The following is a 26,217-nucleotide window of genomic DNA, read 5'->3' as shown; positions in this document are numbered from 1 at the left end:
ATTTGCCTTAGTTGTGGTTGTGTTTATACCTTGTCCGTTAGATTAACAGTTAGATTCATATTTAAGCACATTTAAAACTTAACAGCTAGAATAATTTGAGGAGTTACTTTTTCAGTATATAATCCTTTTTCTGTTTGTGTAGATTGCTTTCTTTTTCCTACTTTAGGACACAAACCAGAAATTCCATTGTTTCTACTCTGAGGTTTTTAACATAAATGCAGTAGGATCTTTCCTATAAGAAAAAAATTACATTCCAAGGATGCAATCCTGTTCTGATCTTTTTCACTAGAAAGAAGGTGGGAGTAGAATTTTTTTTTTCTCTGTAAATTTATGAAAGACAAAGAACTGATAAAGGTTAATAGGTTCCCTTTATTTCCCTAGAAGTAATTCTTAGGGTAAATACAAAGTTAGCCGTATCTTTTATCTTTATAGTCTGTTATAATGAGGGTGATGACTGATTTTCATAATGAAAGAAAACATTAAAATAACAAAGAATTGTAGATAATAAGGCAACAGAGGAGATGTCCCAGAAGCACTATGGGATTTAAAATTGAATCAAGAAGATTTAAATTTTAACTAGTGTGGTTTCAGTGGTGGAGTGCAGGATAATATTATGGAGGGGGTACTGGAATTAATCAAAAGGCTTCGGTTACAGCATATCCACTAAATACTGTGTGACTCTGAGCAGTCTTGTAATTGAACTTTAATGTCTTTGTCATAACTAAATAAACTAGTATTTAATGGGTGATTCTCTTGTGCTAGGTACATTGTTGGTTAGCGTACTTACATTTCTTCATTTAATCCTCATATTAACGTTACAAAGTAAATAGAACCTATATTTTACAGATGAGGAAACTAAGGTTCCAAAATGTTAAGTAATACTCAACATGTTGAGCAACTAAGTATTAAAATACAATTTGTATTGTATTTCTGTATTTCTCTAAAGCTGTGAAGTTTCTTCTGTTTCTACTTATAAAAAAAACTAATATTTTTAAACCATGCACCATGGTATATGATAAGATGGTAAATTTCCAGACATATTAGGTCTAGCTCTCTCATTATTGTTCCTGTCAGTTTTCCTACCTACAATGTACTTTGATTATTAAAATCTTATCTGGTTGCCAGCACCTGGTTCACCAGTGATTAACTCAAGTCTACAATGATTTCTTCTTCCCCTGAGATATTAAAGCATTTATTATCTATCTCTCACTTATTAGTTATATATTTGAGATATATTTAACAGTTTTGTATTTGGGATAACTCTTGAATTGTTTAAATTTCTACATCTTCATGTAGTACTGATACATATCTGTTACTGATACTGATACACCTAAGTTCCTTGAGGGAGCTTCTCTACAGCATTGTACACATAGTACATATAACTTTATCAATAATTGCGTGACTTAATTCTATCAGCTAGACTAGATAATCATCATTCTCAGTTACTCACTTCTCACGAGCAAATTTACATAAGATGTTTAAAAATTTTAAATTCTGTAACTTTACACAGCACAATTAAGCTTTTTAGAGAAATGCTTTTCAAAAAAAATTTTTTTTCAAAAATTTTGAAAGGAGTTCAATGAAAGTCAAGTTGATTAAAGTAAGCATGTAGACTTATTTTATACGGCAAGGAGACCATACTTGCCATATAGCCCCATAGCTCATTTTTTAAGAGTTCTGGAAGCTGGTGTTCTCTCTGCCAATCCCCCCCCCCCCCAATCAAAGAGAGCAAAATATTTGAGCAATATTTAGGAAATCTGAGTGGTCTCTAGTACTAATACTATTACTACTACTACTAACTCAAAAGTTAATTAACATTCCTGGGCTTTAGTTTTCTCATTCTTAAAAAAAACTGAGTTGGATTATGTGATCTTTAAAGATACTGTGTTCCAGCATTTACAAAACCTACAAGTTTAAGGTAATTACGTTTCAGAATTGTAAAGTAGCATTTGATTCTTAAACTTCAAAATAGTTTTATGTTACTTGCTTTTTTCTTTAAAAGCATTTGTGATCTCATGTTCCACTTTTATGGTTAATTTTCTTTTCTGACTTACCAGTACTCCCTCACGTGTTGCTAAAGGAGTTGTTGACCACACCAAAATGAGTCTACATGGTGCTAGCGGGGGACATGAACGATCAAGAGACAGACGAAGATCAAGTGACAGATCACGAGATTCATCTCACGAAAGAACAGAATCTCAACTCACTCCTTGTATTAGAAATGTTACTTCTCCAACACGACAGCACCATGCTGGTATGTTAAAATCAACTAATCTTCCTGACAGTTTTTAAAAGCATGCAGTTACCTTTATAAAACAATAATGACAGTGAACTGTGCCTAGTACTAAAGAGTAAAATTAACTCCTTAGTTCCGTTCAGTTGCTTCTATTTTAGCTTAGCTTCATTCTTGCTATAAAAAGTGAACTTATTAAATGAAACTTAAAAGTGAATTTTTTTGAGTCTAGGACAGTTTCATAGAAGAAGTAATTTCAAAAGCCTTTAAAACTGTGATATGAGGTTTTTTAATCTTTTATTTTTTAATTTTTAAAAATATTTTATTTATTTGAGAGAGCCCGCCCGCCCCAATGAATGGCAAATTGGGGGGGGAGGCAGAGGGAGAGGAGCAGGCTCCCCACTGAGCAGAGGCCCGATGTGGGGCTGGATCCTAGAAGCCAGGGGTCATGCATGACCTGAGCTGAAGGCAGACACTTAAATATTTGACTGAGCCACCCAGGTGCCCCTTAATCTTTCAAATTGATATTTAATTTATGTGATATATAAGCAGTGGTTTATTTTTAAAATCTGTAGTAAACTATTGATAGGAATTCTTGGTTAATCATGCTAGAAAAGGAAATGAGAGCTAGAATAACCGTGTAGTAATTTATTTTGAGTTTTGACAATATTTTAAGTTTAATTTAAAAAATAGAAGATGAAAAGGTGTGAAGTGTTTTGTTTTCTTGGCAAAGAAGCAGCTTTCTTGTAGCTTAGGTCTTTTTCTTCTTCCTGCTCATTACTATAAATGAACATTATTACATTTCAGGTAAATAAATAGTGTGATTAAGGAGAGGTGCATTAGCAATGTGAGCTTGCTGATTTTCATTTTCCCTTGGAGAAGGGGCACATTTAATACCTTGACTATTTGACATTGTTTTTGATTGTTATAAATCAAAGTCATTTATCTTAGGGCTTAATTAGGTTGTCAGTATCTAAGTAGGTCCTCAAAGTCAAACTAGTGCTAATAAGTCAAAAATCCATGCAAGTGTAAATAGGAGCTGACCGTTTGTTAATATGCTAAGTTCAGTTCCTGGGAAGAGAATAGGAAGATGTAATAAATGATTTTATTAATTCAGCTAATTTTGCTTTGGGGATGCTACCAGCATTCTGGAAACAGGCAATAAAATGGAGGTGTCAGAATATCTCTGGAGATATAGCAAACCTAATTATATAATCAGTAAAGCTGTACAGAGTGTTCTGAGTAGCCTGAGTCATAGAGGAATTTGGCAGAAGCTGATGAATCTGATGAGATGGAGGCACATTTTTAGGTCACCTTTAAAGTGTAGTTATCTAGGCTCTAAAGGGAACTTATCACAGAATCTTAGTTTTAATTTTCCCTTTATAGGATATTGGAATAGCGAAAGGAAAATCTTCTGAATTTTAACAATATTTCCTACCTAGTTAAAATTATGGATAGTAATTATATGATCCTCTAGAATTTGTGGCATTGCTTTTATTCCAACAAAAGTGAGATTGAAAAAAAGCACTGATCATCAGCTATTGAAGCCATTTTATTTGGTAGACGCTGAAAGTCATTTGAAAGAATAAATACTCTTGTGCCCTTAGTGACCCTTTTTCTTCCTTTGGGACCTTGCTTTTGTGAGATAAATTACTAGTTTGGAGATGGCCTAATTAACATAATGAGAATTCAAACTTTGTACTTTGTGTTCTTAGAGTAGTACTAATACTTTTAGTATTTAGGACAGTTAAAGTTCATATTTTTATTAATCTTTTACTTACTTTCAGTGCTTATTTGACTTGTAAGACTATTCTGTTCCTTGAGTTTCATATATATTTAAAGAGTGTAATAGCATAAAATTTACCTTAATTTTGATCTTAGTCTGGCTGAGCATTATCAGCTATACATCCTTTTAATAAAAATCTATGAAAATTAATTTAGAAAACACTTTGATGCTTTAGGTTTTATTCCTGGGAAATAATATTTAATGGTGTTCTGTGAAAATGTTACTTGAAATCAAAAAGCAGAAATGCTTTGATTTGATTTGATTTGATTTTTTTTTTTTTTTTTTTTGAGAGAGTGCATGTGCGTGCACAAGCAGGGGTGGTGGGGAAGGGCAGAGGGAGAGGGAGAAGCAGACTCTGCTGATCAGGGAGCCCAACTTGGGGCTTGATCCCAGGACCCTGAGATCATGACCTGAGCCGAAGGCAGACACTTAACCATCTACGCCGCCCAGGCACCCAGAAATGCTGTGATTTAAAACAACTTTCTTACATCAGAATTTTAAAAAGATGTATGTGGATCTTGAATTTTTTAAAGGAAAATTTACATAACTTTAACATCTTTATTTCAGAACGAGAAAAAGATCACAGTTCCTCTCGTCCAAGCAGTCCTCGTCCTCAAAAGGCATCTCCAAATGGTTCCAGTAGCAGTGCTGGGAACAGCAGCAGAAACAGTAGTCAGTCAAGTTCAGATGGGAGCTGTAAGACATCTGGGGAGATGGTGTTTGTATATGAAAATGCAAAAGAAGGAGCTCGGAATGTAAGAACGTCAGAACGAGTAACGCTAATAGTGGATAACACTAGATTTGTTGTAGACCCGTCCATTTTTACTGCACAGCCAAATACAATGTTGGGCAGGTTTGTATTATTCCAGTTCTTTGTATTATTTTAAAGCGCTTTCATATTATTTAAGTTTTACAGTAATTCTCTGTTGGAATGTAGTATTCCTCCTGTTTTACAGATGAACTGAGCTTTGGAGGTTAAATATAACTTGCTCAAGTTAATACAACCAGAACATGGTAGAGCCAGATCTTGAACTTGGTTTTATTTCTAACAATCTTTGCTGTATCAGCAGGAAAAACAAACCTATTTAATGAAGATAGGGTCCTAAACGATCTCCACAGGTTGAAACCTTAAATTATATCTAACAAAGTGAATTTAACAGTAATATATGCTTTTTTCACTTGAGGAATCCCAAATTCAACCACCAAACATAGCAGGTATCAGCATTGTTTAAAGAAAAAAAAAAAAAGTTTGGTTAGCTGAAAAGTCAGCAGGAATTGTCAGTTTCATATAGATAGTTAAAAAAAATGTTATTAACAAGTAGTTAGTAGAATGAAGGAGAGATACTTGTAGTCGTCTTCTAATCTGTGCTGGTCTAGAGTAAAGGTTAATGTGAAGTGTGTAGTTGTGGGAACTCCAGTGTTAAAAATGATACAGGCAATATAGACTTGATTTTTCAGTGTGTCCAAAACTAGGATCAAATACCTTCTCATTGTAAAATTAGTATCTTTTTCTGTTCACTCTAATATAAAATGGAGGAGCATAGAAATGAAATAGAAGTTTATATGATTTAAAAAACTTGTGGTTTTTCCTAGGTTGCTTATGAGTAACTATTTAGGATGCCTTTGTGTGTGTACATGTGTTTTCTCAGTTATCTCTGCATACAGAATAAAAGCTAACATATGACATTACACATTTTAAATAGTTAAATATTCCTTTTAACAAAATTGGCAGTTAGACTTTACACCTCTGAGGCAAAAAAACCAAGTATGGCTTTTATGTATTTTTAGTAGCACAAAAGAAGATTATTGATGGAAGGTGTCAGGAGGATGACTTGACACTATTAATACTTTTAATTTTTACCTAAATTTTAAAGAAACACAGTTAAAAAGTAGGTATTGGAAATTTGCTTCATTTGTTAGGTTACATTTTCTTAAAAAAAAAAAAAAAAAAAAAAAACAAAGCCCAAAATACGTGTGTGTGTAGCCATATTGATCTGAAAAGCTTAGCATTCTCCTTTTGTAAAAAAAAAAAAAAAAAAAAAATTCAGGTATTTGAGAAAATTGCATGACATTTGATTCCTGAAAGACTGTCCTTGCTTGCTTGCTTGCTTGCTTTTTTTTTTTTTTTTTTTTTTAATCAGTGAAGTCATCTTTTCATGCCAGTTGAGTAAAGCATATCTTTGGGGATGAAAATTAATATTCATGGGAACTGTAAAAAGCAGTTGGCATTCTTTTGGAAACTTTGAAATAAAAAAGCTTTGTTCTTTATAGATTTCTGTGTTATAACAAAAGAAGAAACTATTGAAATTGGGAAATTGTTGAGTAGAATACTTAGGAATGATGGTATTTAATTTGGAGGTTCAAATTCCTTTAACCACAGTTTTTAAATTTTCTTGGGAATAATGCATTAAAGTTTTGATTTTGAAGAACATACTTTGCAAGTCTCTTCTTTTTCAAAATAGTTACTATTAAAGGGCCAAGAACATTACTTGAAAAAATAGAAATCTGTATTTTCTTATGTAAAAATTAATATTAAGAGCTTTTTACTAATTTGTTTAATTTTTTATTCACCACTTAACTTCCTCATTCCTCTTTACCCGAGCATTTGATTGCTTATTTTTCAGTTCTAGGATGCAGGTGTAAGAATTTTGAGTGATATTTCTTACGTTTATAGTTACCGTTGTGAAAAGTGGAGCAGCCTCCTCTGTCTCTTCCTGCTCTGTTGTAGGTGCTGCACTATAGCGTTAACTTTGCAGTGAGGGCAGCAGTTTAAGAAAAAGGCACATTTAACATGGTTTCCCTTTTCCTTTTTTTTTCTTTCTGGTAAGATTAGTATAAAAATCACCTTTTCCTTAGATTGGTTGATTGATCCCCCCCCCCCCCCCAGAAGAAGGGGCTGAAAAGTTCTTTAGCTTCTGAGTTTTATCAGCTGATTTTGTTTGCTGATACGGAATCTATATTATTATCCCCTCCCATCAGAAAGGAAATATTTTTAATAATCCTTCGTTTATTACATTTATCAGAATAAAGTACTGATAAGAATTTTTTAACTAATTTACTAATAGATTATAATTCCTTTTTACTTTTGTACATGAAATTTTCCCTTTGAAGGAAGTATCCTATTGTTATATTTCTCAATTATTTACTAATATCATAGGATGTTTGGATCTGGCAGAGAACATAACTTTACACGTCCCAATGAGAAGGGAGAGTATGAAGTGGCAGAGGGAATTGGCTCTACCGTGTTTCGAGCTATTCTGGTGAGTGCTTATTTCTTACGTGTATTGACTTAATCATAGAACTCCTTTTGGGTAGGTACTTGTATTGGAAGCAGAGTTCTATTTGGATATCTCTATGTAGAATATTGTCTTTTTAAAAGAAAAAACATTTTTATTTTAGTACATAAAGATAATATGATACAAATATAGGTTGGGGGATGAGTCATTTCTTAAATATAAATAGGTGATTCTTTCAAAGAGTTTAGTGGTAATACTTCCAGAGTCATGTTACTCTTCCATCCCTAATTCTCTTAAATACAATAAGTTGATCATTTTTGCTACCTGAGAATAAATGTTATTACTTGAATTCTAATATTTTATTGCATGTAACTGGCAATGTGGACAGTTAACATTTAAAAGTCATCTGAAATGTAGTAGTTAGCATTTTAGTTTTAAACCTTTTTTTTGAGGTTTTAGCCTTTTATTTTGAGGAATATTTGAATTAGTATTACAGAGTCCCTACTTGTAATTTCAAATCCGTGATAAAGCTTTGATTTACAGTGTGTGATAGTTTATACCACAGTCTGAAAATATGGTTTCCTCAGAGAATTTTGGGGTAAGTGGGCAGAGGGGATCCTGGGGGTACAAGACAGGAATAGAAGTTGATCTTGATTGGGTTGTCAGTACTTGGGCAAGTACCAGAAGACCTCTGCTTGCACTGGTGTAGCAACTTTATTGTGTTATTGTGGCTCTGAACCTTAAGAAGCTTGAGGCAGATCTTAATTTGGCGGGGGGCGGGTAATTTTCAGCTGGCCGTACTTCCTTTAGCCCCCAGTGGAGTTGACAAGTAAAAAAAAATTTACGACTCAGCTGTAATTTGGGGACTAGCCCTTAACAATTTTTTTTTTAAAGATTTTATTTATTTATTCGACAGGGATAGAGACAGCCAGTGAGAGAGGGAACACAAGCAGGGGGAGTGGGAGAGGAAGAAGCAGGCTCATAGCGGAGGAGCCTGATGTGGGGCTCGATCCCATAACGCCGGGATCACACCCTGAGCCGAAGGCAGATGCTTAACCGCTGTGCCACCCAGGCGCCCCTAGCCCTTAACAATTTTTGAAGTAGATTTTGGAATAGTACTATTTAATGTTCATAATATGAGACATACCAAAGAATACTATTTGGAAGAAGAATATCTAATTGTGCATTCTTTTTACATATATTAATACTTGGATATGACTTTGAAGTTCTTTACTAAGAACGATAAACTTTTTTTTTTTTTTAAAGATTTTATTTATTTATTTGACAGAGATAGAGACAGCTAGCGAGAGAGGGAACACAAGCAGGGGGAGTGGGAGAGGAAGAAGCAGGCTCATAGCGGAGGAGCCTGATGTGGGGCTCGATCCCGTAACGCCGGGATCACGCCCTGAGCTGAAGGCAGACACTTAACCGCTGTGCCACCCAGGCGCCCCCTAAGAACGATAAATTTTACTCAATTATTTAAGGTACCTTAAAATATATCACTTAGCTTTCCTTTTTAAAAAATAGTTGTAAAATTTGATGGTAGTTATATAGAAAAATAACTTGTAGAGGGGAAAATATATATGAATTGTCATGATACAGTAGAGAGAAGAAACACATCAGTAACAGGGAGACCTGGGTTCTAATCTTTCCTCTGCTAATAAATAATTGTTTAGGTGAGTCAGTGAACCCATCTGGGCCAACGTTTTCTTATTGGTAAAATGAAAAAGTGGTTAGGTGAGCTGAGGTCGCACCTCACTTTAAAATTCCACAGTTCAGAAATCTCAGAGCTCCACTGTTTTTGAAAACGCTACCAGCTTAACCTTAATAGTAAGGTTTTGGCCACTTTGTGCTCTAGATGTTTTATGCATTCTTTACTTTTTTTTTTTTTTAGGATTACTACAAAACAGGAATAATCCGTTGTCCTGATGGCATATCTATTCCTGAACTGAGAGAAGCATGCGACTACCTTTGTATTTCTTTTGAATATAGTACTATTAAATGTAGAGATCTCAGTAAGTATGATGTTTTGTGTGTGAGTGGTTTGTAGAGTTACAACATATTGGAATGAAAAGCCTGAAACAGTGCTATTTATGTGGACATCAAATATTTGTTTAATTGGATTATAGAGCATTGTTGATACCATGAGGATGATTTATGGAAGTCTTGAGATTTTTATAAGTTCCTTATGCAATTTTCCAAAACTTTAAAAATTAAATTTTATATATATGTATGTTTGTATGTATGCATATATGTATTTTTGATAGACTCTCCTTAATTTCTTCCTTGATGCCATCTCTGTCATTAGTTGCCAGTCTTTATCTCCCAGCTTGGGAGCCCTGGCTTTGGTCAAGTATGGTATTTGGCTTCACTCCTGAAATCACCAAAAATTTATAATTCTTTTGTACTCTCCATGTAAGATAATATCCTAAGCTGCTGTGGAAGATACAAATCTCAAAACAGTATTTGTTATTAAAGATCTTAGATTGAGTACCTAACCCTCATTTACATGAAGGGTTAAGTGACTTTGTCTTCAGAACAGCAAACAGCCTCAGAGCAGAGTCTAGAACTTCGGAAATCCTAACTTTTTAATCAGTATTTTCCCCTCACCACCTCACCAGCACCCTTCCGTCTCACTGTTTTGCCAAGCCTGAGGGGGGGGGGGAAGTGATTATACACAGAAAAGTCAGAATAGGAGAATTTTCAGATGTTGAATTGGATGCTAAGTGGTTGGAGAAGTTCAGAAGGAGAGGTCATTGTGGGTTAGAGGGATTGGGGAAGAGTTCAGAGGAGGCAGGTAGTAAAGAATAAATAGGAGTGATTAGAAAGAGTAGAATAAGGAGGTGATTGTAACAGCTGAGATTTTTGGAATAAAGATGCAAAAGATATACTTCGGAAAGAATCTAGTTGGGGCAGAGACTTTATGTCAGGACCAGAAGGAGATGAGAATAAATAAATGGGGCCACATTATGGAAGGTCTTTGATCCAAACTCATGTTCTTATATTTTATCTTCTATATGGTGGGAAGTCATTTTAAAAGCTTCCTACACGTGGTTATAGCCTTATGTTAATCCCGGACTTATGGTTATCTTTACTTCATTAACCTGAACTCACCGGTAGCTTGGCATACCTTCTCAAAGATTGGTGTGTTAGAAACTGTGAATGGGAAATTTTAAATGATTTTTTAAAAAGATTTTATTTATTTATTTGAGAAGGGACAGCAGGAGGAGTGGCAGAGGGAGAGGGAGAAGAAGGCTTCCCACTGAGCAGGGAGCCTGATGTGGGGCTCTGTCTCAGGACCCCAGGATCATGACCTGAGCTGAAGGCAGACGCTTAACTGCTAAGCCACCCAAGTGCACCGTGACTGGGAAATTTTATTTAAAGTTTTAAGGCACCTACTGTATACTTAAATATAGCTGTTTTCTTCATGCTTGTTTAAGAGCTAATTCATTGAAAATGTGTGGTCTTATTAAGTCTTCCCCTAAGTACCACTTTATTATTGCCAAACATTCTTGAAAGTCTTCATGAAAACATCAGTAGGTAGGATAAAGTGGCTGGTCCACCTCTGAGTCTGTTTCTCTATAGATGATATTTAAAAGTTTAAAGTCAAATAGTTAGAGCATAAATGTGTAAACTTGAACAAAGTTTCCGTTTTTTCACATCTTAAAAAATGTTTTTACTAAACCATGGCATTAATTATTCTAATTGTAGATCCTTGAGTTCAAGTTTTATGTTTTTTTAATTCATGGGACCATTTTAATTTCATTTCATATAAACAGATAGTTTTGGGGACTGTCAGATAAAAAAAACAACAACATGGATTTGGTTTTTTAATCCTTTGGACATAGACCCTGTCATCACTGTTAAGTCTCATTTGTTTGTTATGGAATTAAAGGTAAGAGGCTTTATGTAAAATATGTATAATGTTTTTCTAGACTTTTGACTTTTAAATAATTGTAACTGTTTCTAGAATACTTGTACATATTTTTAAAAATACAGAGATTCTCATAGACTTTATTAAAGCACTGTGTAGAATTTGAAGAGACAAAATGGCCTTGTAAAAACATAAAAGGATACTGTAGGTGTAGACTGGAGTCCAAAACTGAATTGTTTCCTGTTAATATGTGCCTTTACTGAATATTGGAATGGCACATTACACTAAGCTGTCTGTGTCTTAAAATTATACAAGGAACTATCTATACCTTTTCAACTTTGTGTCCATAGTGCCTGCCTGCCACATAGTAAGGACTCAGTAAACATTTGCTGAATGAATAAATTATTTTATTCCCTCATGAATTTTTTAGGACCCTATTCTAATTGTTGTCTTCTTCTCTAGTATCATTAGTCTTTTCCTCTTTATATAAAGTAATCCTCCGCCTCACACAGACTCAAATCTGACCTATGTCTGTTGTAGATAGTAAAAAAATTATTTAAAATATTTTAAAGCTTTCATTGGAATTCTTTGAAGTTAATGTTTTAGAAAAATTAACATATTTTCTGTCTCCTCCAACTGCTGTCTTCCCATTTACTAAGTTTTCTTTTATGTCTTTTATTTCTGCTCTGATCTTGTTTATTTTTTGATACTATGTATTTTTGTTATGTGTAGAATATGTTTAAATTTTCTAACTGCTAACATATAAGAAAATTTTTGAATTTTGTACATTTGTATTTAGCCACCTAACAGAACTCTCTTTATTTCTAATAGTTTTTTAGTTGGTTCTCCTATATTCTTTGTGGGTAACTGGCTCTGTTGTAAATAACACTTCATATATATATATTTTTTTTATCTTAGTGAATTGGCTAGAATATTTTGAACAATGTTTAAAAATTTGGTGGTAATTCTGGCATCCCTGTCTTTGAAGGCATTTTCTTTAGATGTCACTGTTAAGTCACTCCTTTCTTCTTGACTCTTTCTTCCTTTGGCTCTTTAACATCCTTCTTTTAGGCCTTCTGTTTATCCTTCTCTCACTTGCTCTCTGATCTTGATCTCTTGAATATGCTCATTCCTAAGTGTTTTGTCTTAAGCTCCCTTCTCTCTCACAGAATCTATGCATTTATTCTAAGTGATGCCATTCATCATTATGGCTTCAAACACTCCCTATACACTGTGGATTTCCAATACTTTATCTCTAATTCTTACGTATCAGCTGTGTGTTTCTAGTTTACTACTTAACTTGTAATCCCCCCTCCCCCGCCTCTTACTCATGCTTTTTGTGAGTTCCATGTAAATGTAGTGATGAACAAGACAGACCTTGTCCCTGCCTTTATGGAGTTTATAGTCTAGTGGGGAAGATAGGCATTTGACAAGTAATGAAAAGCTGTGAAAAAAATATGGTGAAGAAATGAGATGCTATGAGAAGTGTATGGTAAAGAGGTTGTGGGAAGTTATTATCTAAATGACATTAAAGTTGAGACCTAAAGGAGTGGCAAATGGATAAGATGCTGACTGTACCAGATAGCAGAAAATGTATTTGCGGAGGTTGGAGGGAATATGACATGCTTAAGGAACTGAAAGAAGGGGGAAGTATGGCTAGAGAAGAGGGATGGAGTGTGAGTGCTGAGAAGTAAGGCTAGAGAAGTAGGGAGAAAACAAAATTTATTAACTGAATAAACATCTGATGACTGTTCATTCTCTACCAGTCTGTTGTAAGTTCTGGGGATGCAGCATGAACAGACCAGGCAAAACTTCCTTTTTAGTGGAATTTACACTCTTTTGGGGAAGACAGACAAACCAGGTGAACAAATAACATACAGTATGTTAGTGATCAGTGCTGAGGAGGGGGGAAAGTAAGGAAGGGACATAGAGCAGCCAGAGAAGCCTTAACTGGAGAGGAAAACGTAATTTCAATAGAGGTTAACAGTGAGTGCAAGGGTTGAGGCAGCTTGCCTGACATGTCTGAAAGCAGCAAAGAGTTGGAGAGAAGTAAGTGAGAGTGTCCGCAGTAGGAGATGAGGGTAGGAGGGGACTTAGGTCATGTAGGACTTTTATCTTTTGGCTTTTACTCTGAGTGACGTGGGAAGCCGTTGGAGTGTTTTGAACAGAGGAGTGGTATGATCCACGAGGTTGTACCATTTCGTGGGAGCACTGTTCACACAGAATTCAGTATAGAGTTGTGCAGTGCTGTAGTCCTGATCTGACTGCGGTTTAAAAGAATTACTCTAGACTGTTATGTTGGAAATGGATTGCGAGGGGAATTAAGATAAAAAGTAAAGCTATCTTTAGGAAGCTATTGCCATAATTCAAGTAAGAGATGGTGGTGGCTTAAATCAGGGTGGAAGCAGTGGGAGGTGTCAAATTCTGGATATATTGGTCAGGATTTGCTTGTTGATTGAGTTATGAGATGGGGAAGAGAGAAGAGGACTTTAATTGGAAATGTGGAGTTGCCATTAAGTGAGATGGGGGAAGACTTCATGGGGAGCAGAAATTTAGAAGCTTGATTTGGGACATGTTAAATTTGAAATACTTATTAGACATCCAAGTGGAAATGGTTTGTTGGGCATTGGGTATACATGTTCAAAGTGTAGGAGAGAAATATGGGCCAGGCTAAATTTAGGTGCGAGATACATACACACACATACACATATATAGGATTTATGTAGGATATATATCTATATGTAGTGTTTAAAGAAAATATTTTTTAAATGACTCTACACACTGGTCTGTAATCTCCATTTTTATGTAATAGGTCTTTATGGACCAAGTTGAGGATTTGGGACTTTTATTCTAAGGATAGTATAACCCATGAAAGATTTAAAGTAGAGGAGATGCATAATTTGACTGCTGGGGGAAAGATAAATTACACAGGGGCAAAAGTAGATGTTGGGGAAATGTAATTAGGTTTTATTGTAGTTTGGGTGAGAGTTAAAGATGACTTGGACTTGGTGGGGGCATTGGGGATGGAGTGTGTTCTGGTTAAGTATTGCTATGTAACAAACCATTAGCATAGAGTATAATTTTTATTCTGTGGGTCAAGAATTCAGACAAGGTACAGCAGAGGTGGTTTGTGTCTGCTTCACTCTGTCTGAGGTCTCATCTTATGAATAATTGAAGGGCTGAGGTGACGCAGAAGGCTGCAGGCTTCTTCACTCACAAGTCTGCTGCTTGCACTGGGATGACTCAAAGGCCGGGTTCAGCTAGGACTGTCAAACAGAGAACCTGCATGTGGCCTCTGCGTGCATCTTGGGCTTCTCCAAGTCTGAGACTGGGCTCAGCAGGGAAGCACTCGGAGAGTGAGCATTACCCAGGACCAAGGCAAAACCGCAAGTCATGCGCTGTCACCTCTGCCATGCTGCTCTGGTTACAAGCAAGTCAGTATGACCAGCCTAGGTTAAAGGGGAGGGGAATTAGACTCCCCCTCCAGGAAGGAGATGTCAAGGTCCCATTGCAGAACAGCATGTGGCATAAGAGATTCTACAGTTATCTTTGGTCAGCGTCTTCCCAGAAAAGAAAATGACACAATTCAAGGTGCATTTAAGAGGCGGACTTGATAGGGATTGGGAAATGGTTGAATTAAGAGATGAAAGAGGAATCAAGGGTTCGTTTATTTATTCTACAAGTATTTAAGTTCCTCCTATATGCCTGGCATTCTTCTGAGATGATTCTGAGAAATGATTGGAGGATGATGCCATTTACTGATTTGGAAAACACTGCAGGGAGAGGCAGATATGATTAAATTCACTTTTGAATATATTGAGTTTGAGGTACCTGTGAAGTAGCATCCCAGTGGAGATTTCCAGAAGGTAGTTGAGTATAATACATCTAGAATATAGAAGACAAGAATTAGTCAAATAAATTTGGGAATTACCAGCATAAGGTAAGAGAGGAAAGGAAAATTGTTTTGAGAAACATCAGTATTTAATGAACAGCTAGAGGAGAAAGGGTTGGCAAAGATGATCAAAGAAGAACATCCAGAGGAGAAAGAAAACCAGGGATAATGGCATCAGAGATTCTTAGGGGAAGAGGGTGTTTTAAAAAGAGGTGGTGGTCCCTTTAAGAGATTCAACCGTGAAGTCAGATAAGAACAGGATCAAAACGTGTTCATTATTTTTAACAATCTAAAGGTCATTTGGAGACTATATTGAGAGCTGTTTTGAGGAATACTGAGTGTGGAAGCCAGATTGGAATTGGTTCAAAAGTTAAAGGAAAACGAATGTGTTGATTTATCTAGGAGTTTGGCAATCGAGGGAATTTAAAAAGAAGTCATAATGGAAAGTAGCCGGCCTAGAGAGAGGCATGGCTAAATAATAACACATGTTATTTATTCACTTATTATATCACTGTATATTATTAATAATTATTATGTAATTAGCAACCTGTTCTAGGGGGAAAAGCTCTACCCTGGGAGACTGTAGATTAGATGGAATTCTAGTTCCTGCTCTGACCCTCCCGGTAGTTCCTGAACTAGTAGTACCTTAAATAGGAGATAGGACACTGCCAATGTCATAGGGGGGAAAAAAATTAGGTCAATGCAGGTGATTTTGTGGCCATGTATTTGGGAAATTGAAGTTATTCATTATGTCCATACTTAATGAGGGTGAAGTGAAATTATCTTTTACCCCTCTGACTTCTAGGGTCAGGTCTGCTACGTAAGTCCTGTACTATGCTGCATTCTGCTTGACATTTTGCCTTCCTTATCCCAAAGCCAGTTTACTTCTTTTCCTACGCCAAAATATCAATGTTGTTTGCAAATAATTTTCTGAGAAAGCAAGCATGGGAGATGGAATTATGGGAGCTATTTTAGTTCATAGGGACAATCTGAAAACATCCTTAAGATATACTTTTAAGATATAATTGCATATATTGATGGAAGACAACACGATACAGTAAAAAACTCCCTGGGCTAGGGTGAGGTTGGGGAATTTAATTTTGATTTTGTAAATTAGTTTTACAACCTTAGGTAGATCATTTCCTGAAGTATGAAATGAAGGCACTTGTGTTAGATGCTTTTAATTGGTCCTTCTTGCTGTAGGCTCTACAGTTTGTAAAATCTCTTCTTAGGAGAGGTTTTGTTGACTAAAGAATAACCACTGTATTTTGTCTCTAGGGTTGCACAGTAGATGCTGAAATAACCTGATGTTTTCTGTGTGTGTTGATTCTGCTCTTTTACTGATCAGTCATCAAAAAGAAATGAAGGTATTTTTGTGGGTTTCATTTCAGGTGCCCTAATGCATGAGTTATCAAATGATGGTGCTCGTAGACAGTTTGAATTTTATCTGGAAGAAATGATCCTGCCTCTCATGGTAGCTAGTGCCCAGAGTGGGGAAAGAGAATGCCACATAGTAGTCCTTACAGATGACGATGTGGTTGACTGGGATGAAGAGTACCCACCGCAGATGGGAGAGGAGTACTCACAAAGTAAGTGCTGTGGCGTGTTTTCTCTCTTAAATCATCACAGATTGTGTCTTCTAGAATACTGATCAAAGGACAGTTTTTATAAAGAAATTGAACGCTTACCTGTGTCAGGAGTCAGCAAACTATGGCCTGTGGGTCAAAATCCAGCCTATTGCCTGTTTTTAGAAATAAACTTTTATGTCTCGTCTATGGCTGCTTTTGCGCTACAATGGCAGAGTTGAGTAGTTGCAACACAGACCGCATGGCTCGCAAAGCCCGAAGTATTTACTCTCTGGCACTTCACAGAAGAACTATGCCCACCCCTGTCATGCACAGAAATGGTTTGTGCTTTGTTGAGGGTCTGGATCTTGATGGATTTTTTTTTTTCTTTGCATTTAGAAAGAAGCCTTCTAGGGAAGTAGATCCGGGAGTAAATAGATTATAAAAAATCAGCTGGTTTTTTTAGATGAATTGTTATTAGTATATAAAATGAGAAGCTTCAACGCATTGATTTCTAGGGTGACTTTAAGTTCTAAGATATTCCCTTTTTAGTATCCTGTGCGTTCTTGGAGGATATAGGGACCCTTCAGAAAGCTTTGTGGAACTATAGTTAGGTATTTCTGACCAAAACAGCTTATCTTGAGCAACAATGACTTTTTCCTTACTACACTTTCAAACCTTTTCTGATTAGAGCCTTTTGATCTTTTGGTTGTCAGAAAATTTATATTTTTTTCTTGATGAACCCAGTATAGTATTTTTGAGCTGTTTTATAGATTCGAGAAGATAGAGTTAAAAGAATGATTTGAGGAAGTAGGTAAAATAGCCCAGTGTCTTGTTCTGTAGTCCAGTCTGTGTTGACTTGATAAAGATTAGGGATTAAGTAAAAAATACAGAAATGTAGAAAGTTACCAGAATACTTTAATCTCTCATTTTTTCATTTTACTTATCCTTGTCTAAAATCAAAACAAAGCAGACTCCGAGGGGTATCCTTGTCTAAAATCAAAGCAGACTCTGAGGGTTTTCTTTTTGACTTCTAAAGAGTTTTGAAAGATTATTTTAACATAAGTTATGTTCGCACTTTTCAGAATTTACATCCACATGTTCCCTTTGCATGATATACTTAATGAGCGTTGTGATTCTTCTCTGGACAGTTGTAGTAACGGGCATTTTTGTTGTATTTCTTCATTCCTAGCTTCTTTGCTGATAGTAGTTTTCTGTAACAATATGTGGAATAAAAAGTTGAAACAAAACACAGGAAAAATGAAAGGCTAACAAAAATTAAAAATAAATATACTAAATTATTTTCCATTAAGAAAGAGGAATGAACAAACCAAAATAAATTGTATTTTAGTTTTCAAAAAGTTTGCCTCCAGGAGAGGAGAACCAGCTGTACAACACAGCAGTGACATTATAGTGATAGAGGGATTATGGTAAACCTGGCTTTTCCTTTTCAGTTGTTGCACTTCCCATGTCCGTGTTCTTTGGTTTGTTTTGTTTTTCATCTTAAGCTTTGAAGCTTAAAAAGGACTGAAAACATTTTTACTTAATTTGTCTAAATATATTTCATTTCGTGCCAAGATGTTTCAACCTAAAGAAGATCATTTAAGGAAACACAGCCTCTTCAGCCTGATTTTCCTAATTGTGACATTATGACAGCATCCATTCTGAGATGTCAGCAAATCTCTATCTTAAAATATCAGTAATCTTAAGGATGTAAATCACAAATTTACCCCATGAGTAGCATCTGTATTCGTATTTTCCTTTTATTGGCTCTTAAACCAGCATGTTTGGTTTGTGAGTGTGTTTTTCTTTTTTTGAAAAAACCTTTGCAGTTCACCTTTTAAGGGAGATAACTCCACCTGAAAGAGAGAAGGCGAGGAGGGTCCATCAGTCTAACTCCCTGAAGTTCCCAGCACATTTGGAAGACTCAACATGTTGTCAGTGGAATGTCTGTCCTTTGCAAAGCCAGTTTGCTCTAAACAGACTAACCGAGGCAGAACATGCTCGAATCTGCCATTTTTAACATCAGTATTAAATGGGGCTGTTCGCCTGAATTGAAAACAGTTTGTGGGGAGGGTCTTTGTCTTTTGGGGGAATTATTAATAGTTGCTCAATCCATGAAATATAAGATGTATCCATTTTATCCTCTCTGACAAGGCAGTTGTTTCCCTTCCAGACGAGGCCTTGTAGGCATCACGGCAAAGTCCTTTACTTTGCCTGCTTGATAATGATGTGATATTGCCATCGTCTTTTGGTTCTCTTATTTGAAGAAAGTGGGGCGGATCCTATTGCAATAAGTTTGTATATGATATATCTTTCAGAAGGAGATTCTTCCTATGGATTGGGTTACCTGATTGATTATTAAAGCTTTTTTTGGTTTCAACTTAAGTAGACATTTGCTTATACATTAACTGTACTGAATTATCCTGTCATGTTGGCTAGTCATCCTTTCGCATCACTGCATCCATTATTTGGGCTTTTAGGGCTGTCAGGCCCCTTTGATGATCAAGATAATTTTAAGTTCATCTCCAAGTACTTTGATTTTAATAAGAAAATATTTCTGTCTTTTTGTTTCCAGTTATTTATAGCACAAAATTATATAGATTTTTCAAGTACATTGAAAACAGAGATGTGGCCAAATCGGTTTTGAAGGAGAGGGGTCTTAAGAAGATTAGATTGGGAATAGAAGGTAAGACATTTTCATTATTTTCTATTCATTTTCTTTTGAAAAAAAGAAAAGTTAAAAATCCCATTTAGAATATAATTTGAGAAATACATACTTTGTGAAAATTCAAATGATGACTGAATGAATTCTCATGCAGTAGACCTATAAATAACAAAAAATTAGCTTCTTTAATCTGAAAAGATAGAAAGCCATTAGAAATTATTTATTCCATAAGATCCCCTAACAATAGGGAGAGGTTCTATGCCCATTAGTGATCATTGGTGTTCCTTAAAGCCCAACAGAGCTAAAAAGGACGATCTGAAAATGCATGTGAAAGCATGTTAGTAGCTTACAGGTTCTTAAAGATACAATAATAGTTAACTTATTTTCAGATTAAATACAGATTTCAAACTTAATTTCATCTTATTAAATGCATACATTTTTAAATTGCTTTTACTTTGTGACTTAAATGAATTTTTCCAGATGCTATGTCAGATACTTCTTTTATTTTAAAGTGCCCTTACTAAGAACAAAGTATCTTCCTTGGCATAACGTGGCATAGTGTAAAGAGTAAAGGTTCTGGGGCCACATTGCTTGTGTTCAAATCCTATGTATGACTGAATAATTATGTGACCTTGGCCAGGGCACTTAACTTCTCTGTGCCTCAGTTTCATCTAAAATGGGAGCATTAATAAGTACTTTATAGGGTTATTTTGATGACAGAATGAACTAATCCATGAAAAACACTTAAAACAGGGCCTGGCACATAGTGATTTCTCAGTATATGTTTGTGATGCTGCTGATGAAGATAATGGTGTTGATCAGTGACCAGTTGAGGTGTTGGAGATCACAGTGGTGGGCTGCTGAGACATAGGAGGAAGAATGACCAGAAATAGGATCTTGACAGAAAGGGGAGGAGACTTCGGGCTTAAAAACATAGTGAAATTGCTGACACGTTAGCTTCACCAGTGTGTGTTGTCTTCTGTCATTTTGTAAATAGTGGGATTTAGCTGTTTGATTTCAGAGCTAGAGGGAAGGCTCCTGGAAGCTACTGCAGATTCGGAGGATGAGGAAGGCCTCTCTCAGGCAGAGATACTTGAATTGAAGCTTGATGACAAGTAGGTTGGAACCAGGTTGTAAAAAAGCCTTATATACTTCGTGAAGAACTTTGGACTTTCCCTTGAAGCATGAGGAAATCATTGGTAGTTTTTAAGCAAGGATGTAATACGATTGATTACACTTGTATCAGAGTGGTGATTCTATGTGGAGGACAAATTGTACTATGATGAGATGGGAATTTTAAAGACTAATAGTCCAAGAGGAATCAAGGACAAGGGAATAGAGCTGGAGACCTTTCTGAATTCTGGTGCTGCCCTGCACATGGTAATTGACTGGAAGTGTGAAACAAGACATTCTACAGAGGGTCTTTAAAATGTGAGCCCCCTTATCTGAGCCACATACATACAGGCTTTTACTTTGTGATTTAAATGAATTTTTCCAGATGCTATGTCAGATACTTCTTTTATTTTAAAGTGCCCTTACTAAGAACAAAGTATCTTCCTTGGCATAACGTGGCATAGTGTAAAGATTAAAGGTTCTGGGGCCACATTGCTTGTGTTCAAATCCTATGTATGACTGAATAATTACGTGACCTTGGCCTTTTTTTCTGATTCTAATACAGTCTGTGGCCCATGAGCCAAATCTAGCCCATTGCCTATTTCTGACCCCCCACGTTGCCTGTTTTTTATAAATAGGTTTATCGGAACATAGACATGCTCATTCATTTACATATTTCTGTGGCTGGTTTCACTTTACAGTGGCATAGTTGAGTAGTTGCAAGAGAAGCTGAAAATGAGCCTGAAATATTTACTGTCTGGCCCTTTACAGAAAATGTTTGCCAATCCCTGGTCTAAACTAGCAATTCTTGGTAGTAGGAGGGAGGGAAGGGACTTATAATAGTTTCTAAGGGGTATCTGTCTTTGGAAAAATTGCCTTACTGGTAAATGACTGAAACTTTTTCCAAACTAGAATTGTCTTCACTAATTGTTACTTTTCAGTATTTATGCAAGAAGAGGAAGATATAATTAATCGGAAGAAGCAGCTTTGGAATCACCAACCTGGATGAACTGCTTGGTTGTTGGGAGTACTGTTAAAATGATAAGGGGCTTAAAATATTGGCTTTGCTGACCTAGGCGCAGAAGTACGCCTAGAGGGGCGCCTGGGTGGCACAGCGGTTGAGCGTCTGCCTTCGGCTCAGGGCGTGATCCTGGCGTTATGGGATCGAGCCCCACATCAGGCTCCTCTGCTGTGAGCCTGCTTCTTCCTCTCCCACTCCCCCTGCTTGTGTTCCCTCTCTCGCTGGCTGTCTCTATCTCTGTCGAATAAATAAATAAAATCTTTAACAAAAAAAAAAAAAAAAGTACGCCTAGAACCGGTGAAGCTGGAGAACTCTATAGCTTTTTATCTTTTAACAAAAAAAAAAAAAGAAAGAAAAAACCCAAGGCAATGTAAAGATGAGATTTAGGTTTAAGGAAATTAGAAGGCTAATGTGGCAATAACTTGCAGGCCTCGAGGCCAGATAACCCTGTGAAGGGAAGGGTTCAGGGATCGTAAGGATACACAGGTAGAGCCCAAGATGCACCAAACTACATACCACCATATTCAGGACCTATCCCCTCCATATTTTTACTTCAAGAATATTTTTCTGGTGGTTAGTGTATTGAGTGGCTGAGAGGATGGTGGAAACTTGTGTGAATTGCATCAGCAGGATTTCTGTTTCTGGCTGTTGAACTGATGACTAAGGAGATGGAATACTGGTTTCCTTTCTTTGTTTTAATTTGTTCAGGAACTACAGCAGAAAAGCCCTCTTTAGACTAACTTGGGTGAGAAGTGTGTGGGACCGTTGTGTGCACGCTTGTGTATGTGTGTATCCACAGTTTTTTTAAAACTTTTCTCTCCTCCAGGTTATCCTACCTACAAAGAAAAAGTAAAGAAAAGGCCTGGGGGCCGCCCGGAAGTGATTTACAACTATGTCCAAAGACCCTTTATTCGAATGTCTTGGGAGAAGGAAGAAGGAAAGAGTCGGCATGTAGACTTTCAGTGTGTAAAGAGTAAATCTATCACCAATCTTGCAGCAGCTGCCGCAGACATTCCCCAGGACCAGCTGGTAGTCATGCACCCAACCCCGCAAGTGGATGAGCTGGATATTCTCCCTATCCACCCCCCTTCTGGCAACAACGACCTCGATCCTGATGCACAGAATCCGATGCTGTGATGCTGATGTTTCTTGAAACCATAGCATGCTACTCTTCACGGTGACGCTGCGCTCTCCTCACTCTGCACTGCAAGGCCGCTCTCTTCATCGTGAGATGCACATGACAATGTTTAGGATATTGCAGTGTAGGCTTTTTTAAAGACCAAAGGTAGCTGAATGGTTTTTTAAATGAGTACAACTCTAGCATCCTGAGGTTCCAGTTATATAAATGTATTTGTTTACCAGTAGGTTTGTGAAATTGGTTCTTTGTGTGGGGGACAGTCCTTTTTCACACATCTAGATATTTTCAGAAGTGGTGAAAATTGGCAGCTGGGGTATTTTGGAGCTTAGGTTGATATTCATCACACCCCGGATAAAATGTAGAATATTATATAGTTGCACTTTATAAATGGTGGTTAAATGGAACTGTTCAAGCCATTTTTATAGTTGTGATGCACAATATAACTGAAATAAGTGCTTCTATCAAAGTATTCCTTCAGTAAAATGTGTATAGCTTGCGGCCCATGATGGGCAAAAGAGTATTTATCATTGGGCTTATCGGAGTGATTTGGAGGAGATCCAATGCCCATATCTTATTTCTCTCCAGTGCCGTTTTCGCCCTTTTAGAGTGAGTCACATGCGGGAAGTGTGAACATCAGAGGTGGTTTATTATCCAGTCTGCCTTACCCTTAATCTGTTCAGATATTTATTTACTAATTTTTTTTCTTAAGAGTTATGGGATAGGAAGATGAAGTGTTGGCTCTTCATTTACTAAGTGATTGTAAACTCAAGTTTTTCATCAAAATAAAATTCCATTGTTTTAATGTTTCTGATTAACTTTATAACCATCTTGACCAGATGCTTTGTCTCATAATTAGCAGATTTCCTGTCTTGTTGGTATTAACATAACTAGAAACTACCTAGTAGCTCATGGAACTCCTGATTTGTGTGTGAGGAAGCACTTAGATTGATTCCCTACGAATCCACAGTAGTGTTTGACTGAAAAAACATTTTCTAGTCAAACCTAAGAAGATGGGTGAAATAACTTTATGAGATTATCCTATAACCTCAAGTTTCAGTGTTTTGTCCATTATACTGTGTTGCTCTTCTTAGCAAACTATTTGTGCAAGTGCTTTTTAAAAAGATACTCTGGGAGGAAGTGGAAGTACTTAATGTGTGAAGCCACACCGTGAGCAGAGAGGAGACGAGTTGTAGGAAAGAAGCCCATTGAATTTGTATTCACAGGATTTGAAATTTGTGTTTAAGCAGTAACATCACCATACTAACATAAAATTGCAGTAATTGGGAGATTATTTTAGCAGTACGGCTAGGCTACTAACAGGAAAATTATGTAAGTCCTGGAGCTGTTACTGAAGGCCAGAAAGGCACTGTAAATGTTATTGGCATGGATTGTCCTGAAACAGCCACAGTAGAAAACTGATCCAGCCCTGCAGCACATAGGATTTTTTTCTATTATTTGAAATGTGAACAGTATTTATAGAACAAGGGAAACATTTATTAAAAATATTTAACTGTCTAATACATTATACTTTAACCCATATTTATAGTAAAGGATTCTTACAAGGAAGAATAAACGGCTTTATGATACAATTAGTATAAGAAATATCCACATGGGGGACTTCTCTGTAGTGTAAAAACACCATACATCTGAAATGACCATTTGCATATAAAAGCTACCAATGATGCTTCTGTGCACGATGATTAAAAAATTCAACACAAACAGAATCCAAAATATACAATTAATGCAAGCTATCCACAGCTAGCCCAATAATCGATGATGAGGAAACACTGGAGCAGGCTTAGTTCCACTTTGTCTGAAGTTACACATAGTAAGATTGACTTGTATCAATGGCTCTGAGATGGCTTTTATGAAGACAGTACATAAAAGCTGTTCTCTCCTTATCCAGTAAGCTTCACAGACTGTAAAACTCCACCAGTAATGCACTTTGATACTGCAGCTGTTGCCAAAGCAACATGTAGTGTTTACAGCGGCCAAGGCAAGTCGCTAAAGTCAACAGGACCACCCAGTCCAGCATCTGCTTCCAAGAGACTCATTATGACGGCCATTGCTGCTTCGTCATTACTGGGACTACTTGAGCCTTGGTCGTTTTCTATCATGTCTATGCCTATGTGAGGGTTCTCACCTGTAGGAGGAGATAAAGACCGGTCATAATACCAAAACATGTTAAACTTGAGTAAGCAGTTCCTAAACACACTTTTGTTAAGAAATGTACTTAACAAGAAGGTGGGAAGGGCGGAGGAGACTGCTTTTGGGGCTGCATTGCCATAATTTATTTTCTTAACTTTAGTGTGTTTCAGAGAGAAGAACCAACTTTCTAGAAACAAAGCACTTAAAATGCAATAACGATTAAAGCATTTGAGTTTACCTCATTTTAATATTCTGACATAACCAGTTACAAGGAGGAGCATACAGAAGGAAAGACAAACAGGAAGGTAGGGATTAGGGGAAAAAAAAATCCAGAAAGACAAATAGAGAAAAAGATGGCTGAGATGGGAGAAGCAAACTCTTTACCACTTTTAATACCCACTGAAATACTTATTGATCATCCTTCCAGGCTTTATATCTGAACCTTCATTAGCTCTCCCAATGAAGGGCTGATGGCCCACACGGGAAAAGCCTGTAGCCAGGCTGCTGGAGTCTCCTTTCGAGTTCCAGGGACAAATCTGGAGCCCCCCCCCCACCAGAACTCAACCATTAAATTCAACTTTGAGGTAAAGTTTTAAACACATTTTAAACAAATTTTAAACCTTTAAACTTAGTTCTTAAAAAATTTATCTGGAACTAGCTTGTTTTATTCATTCAGTTCTTAAAACAGACTTTATGCCAGATGTTATACAAGCCCATTGTAGTGGAAAGGAGTAATAATGCTACTTACCAAGAATAGAGGAACTATCAGAATATGGATAACCTGGGTTTTCCTGAGCCTGCCCTGGTAGTAGGCCACTGGAAGGAATGTCAGGAGTCCCTCCATTTAAAATCTACAAACAGAGGAAGTTTTTCATACCATCAACAGTTCCAGCCAGTACTGTACTCAAGATCATCAAGAAACTGAGGCACGTTGAAAAGAGAAAGATAGGTGGAAAGTGTTCAGTTTCCCGTTGGAGGATTTCAAACAAGAAACTGTTACAAATGGTCACAGTAAGAAAAACCTCTTCCCAAAATATTTTCTCTGTATGATTCAGCCCACACGGGCACTTTAAAGTCTGTGGATCACCTTATTCGCAGGACTGAGGCCAAGGACTCAATTACCTTGGTGACTGGTTAGAGTTTAGGAGAGGCAGTGATTCAGGTCTTGCCAGGAGGTGGCATTACAAATTTATTTCCGCACGCCAGCTTTTTGGTAGGGAAACCTTTAAGAATTGAGAACTCCAAAGAATTTTTGTTTATATATACTATATCAATAGTCACTATATTTGAAGTTAAAATAAATTTTTTAAATCTAATAAACCTATTAGATGTTCATGAATAGCATTTTAATGAAAAATAGCTTTTCTAAAAAAGCAAAAAGAAATGTCATCATTTTACCTTTTTTTTTTTCCAAATCAAATGTCTGCCTTAATAGAATTTAACAGGATTATCATTTTCTTCAGTCTGTTTAGATGTTTGATTGACGTATATGAAGGAAATCAGGTATGTAGCTGGGAAAGGGAGGTTCCTTTTAACAGCCTTT

General features: G+C 36.5%; 2 protein-coding genes across 17 annotated transcripts in view; one reads left to right on the top strand and one right to left on the bottom strand.

Moving 5' to 3' along the window:
- The window catches only part of BTBD10 (BTB domain containing 10), a 73,887-nt gene extending 50,559 nt beyond the window's left edge, over positions 1–23,328 (top strand). For 3 of the 4 annotated variants that reach the window (XM_026486818.4, XM_026486819.4, XM_026486821.4), the window contains 7 exons: positions 2,058–2,254; positions 4,587–4,872; positions 7,177–7,279; positions 9,150–9,270; positions 16,413–16,610; positions 19,165–19,275; positions 22,215–23,328. In XM_026486818.4, the coding sequence (XP_026342603.1) occupies positions 2,058–2,254; positions 4,587–4,872; positions 7,177–7,279; positions 9,150–9,270; positions 16,413–16,610; positions 19,165–19,275; positions 22,215–22,525 (1,327 nt within the window). In that variant the 3' untranslated portion in view covers positions 22,526–23,328. Of the gene's footprint in view, positions 1–2,057; positions 2,255–4,586; positions 4,873–7,176; positions 7,280–9,149; positions 9,271–16,412; positions 16,611–18,418; positions 18,524–19,164; positions 19,276–22,214 lie in introns of all 4 variants that reach the window. The other variant, XM_048214149.2, reaches the window with a different exon arrangement.
- A 670-nt stretch (positions 23,329–23,998) lies between these two features.
- Positions 23,999–26,217, bottom strand: part of BMAL1 (basic helix-loop-helix ARNT like 1) — a 100,799-nt gene continuing 98,580 nt past the window's right edge. For all 13 annotated transcript variants that reach the window (XM_057317148.1, XM_048214095.2, XM_026486816.4 and 10 more), the window contains 2 exons: positions 25,423–25,525; positions 23,999–24,669 (listed from right to left, as the gene is read on the bottom strand). In XM_057317148.1, coding sequence (XP_057173131.1) covers positions 24,509–24,669; positions 25,423–25,525 — 264 coding nt within the window. In that variant the 3' untranslated portion in view covers positions 23,999–24,508. The remainder of the gene's footprint in view (positions 24,670–25,422; positions 25,526–26,217) is intronic.

The sequence above is a fragment of the Ursus arctos genome, unplaced genomic scaffold (genome assembly GCF_023065955.2).
Source record: "Ursus arctos isolate Adak ecotype North America unplaced genomic scaffold, UrsArc2.0 scaffold_23, whole genome shotgun sequence".
Taxonomy (NCBI): domain Eukaryota; kingdom Metazoa; phylum Chordata; class Mammalia; order Carnivora; family Ursidae; genus Ursus; species Ursus arctos.
Note: the sequence above shows the minus strand (reverse complement) of the source record. Positions and strands in the feature narration are given on the sequence as shown.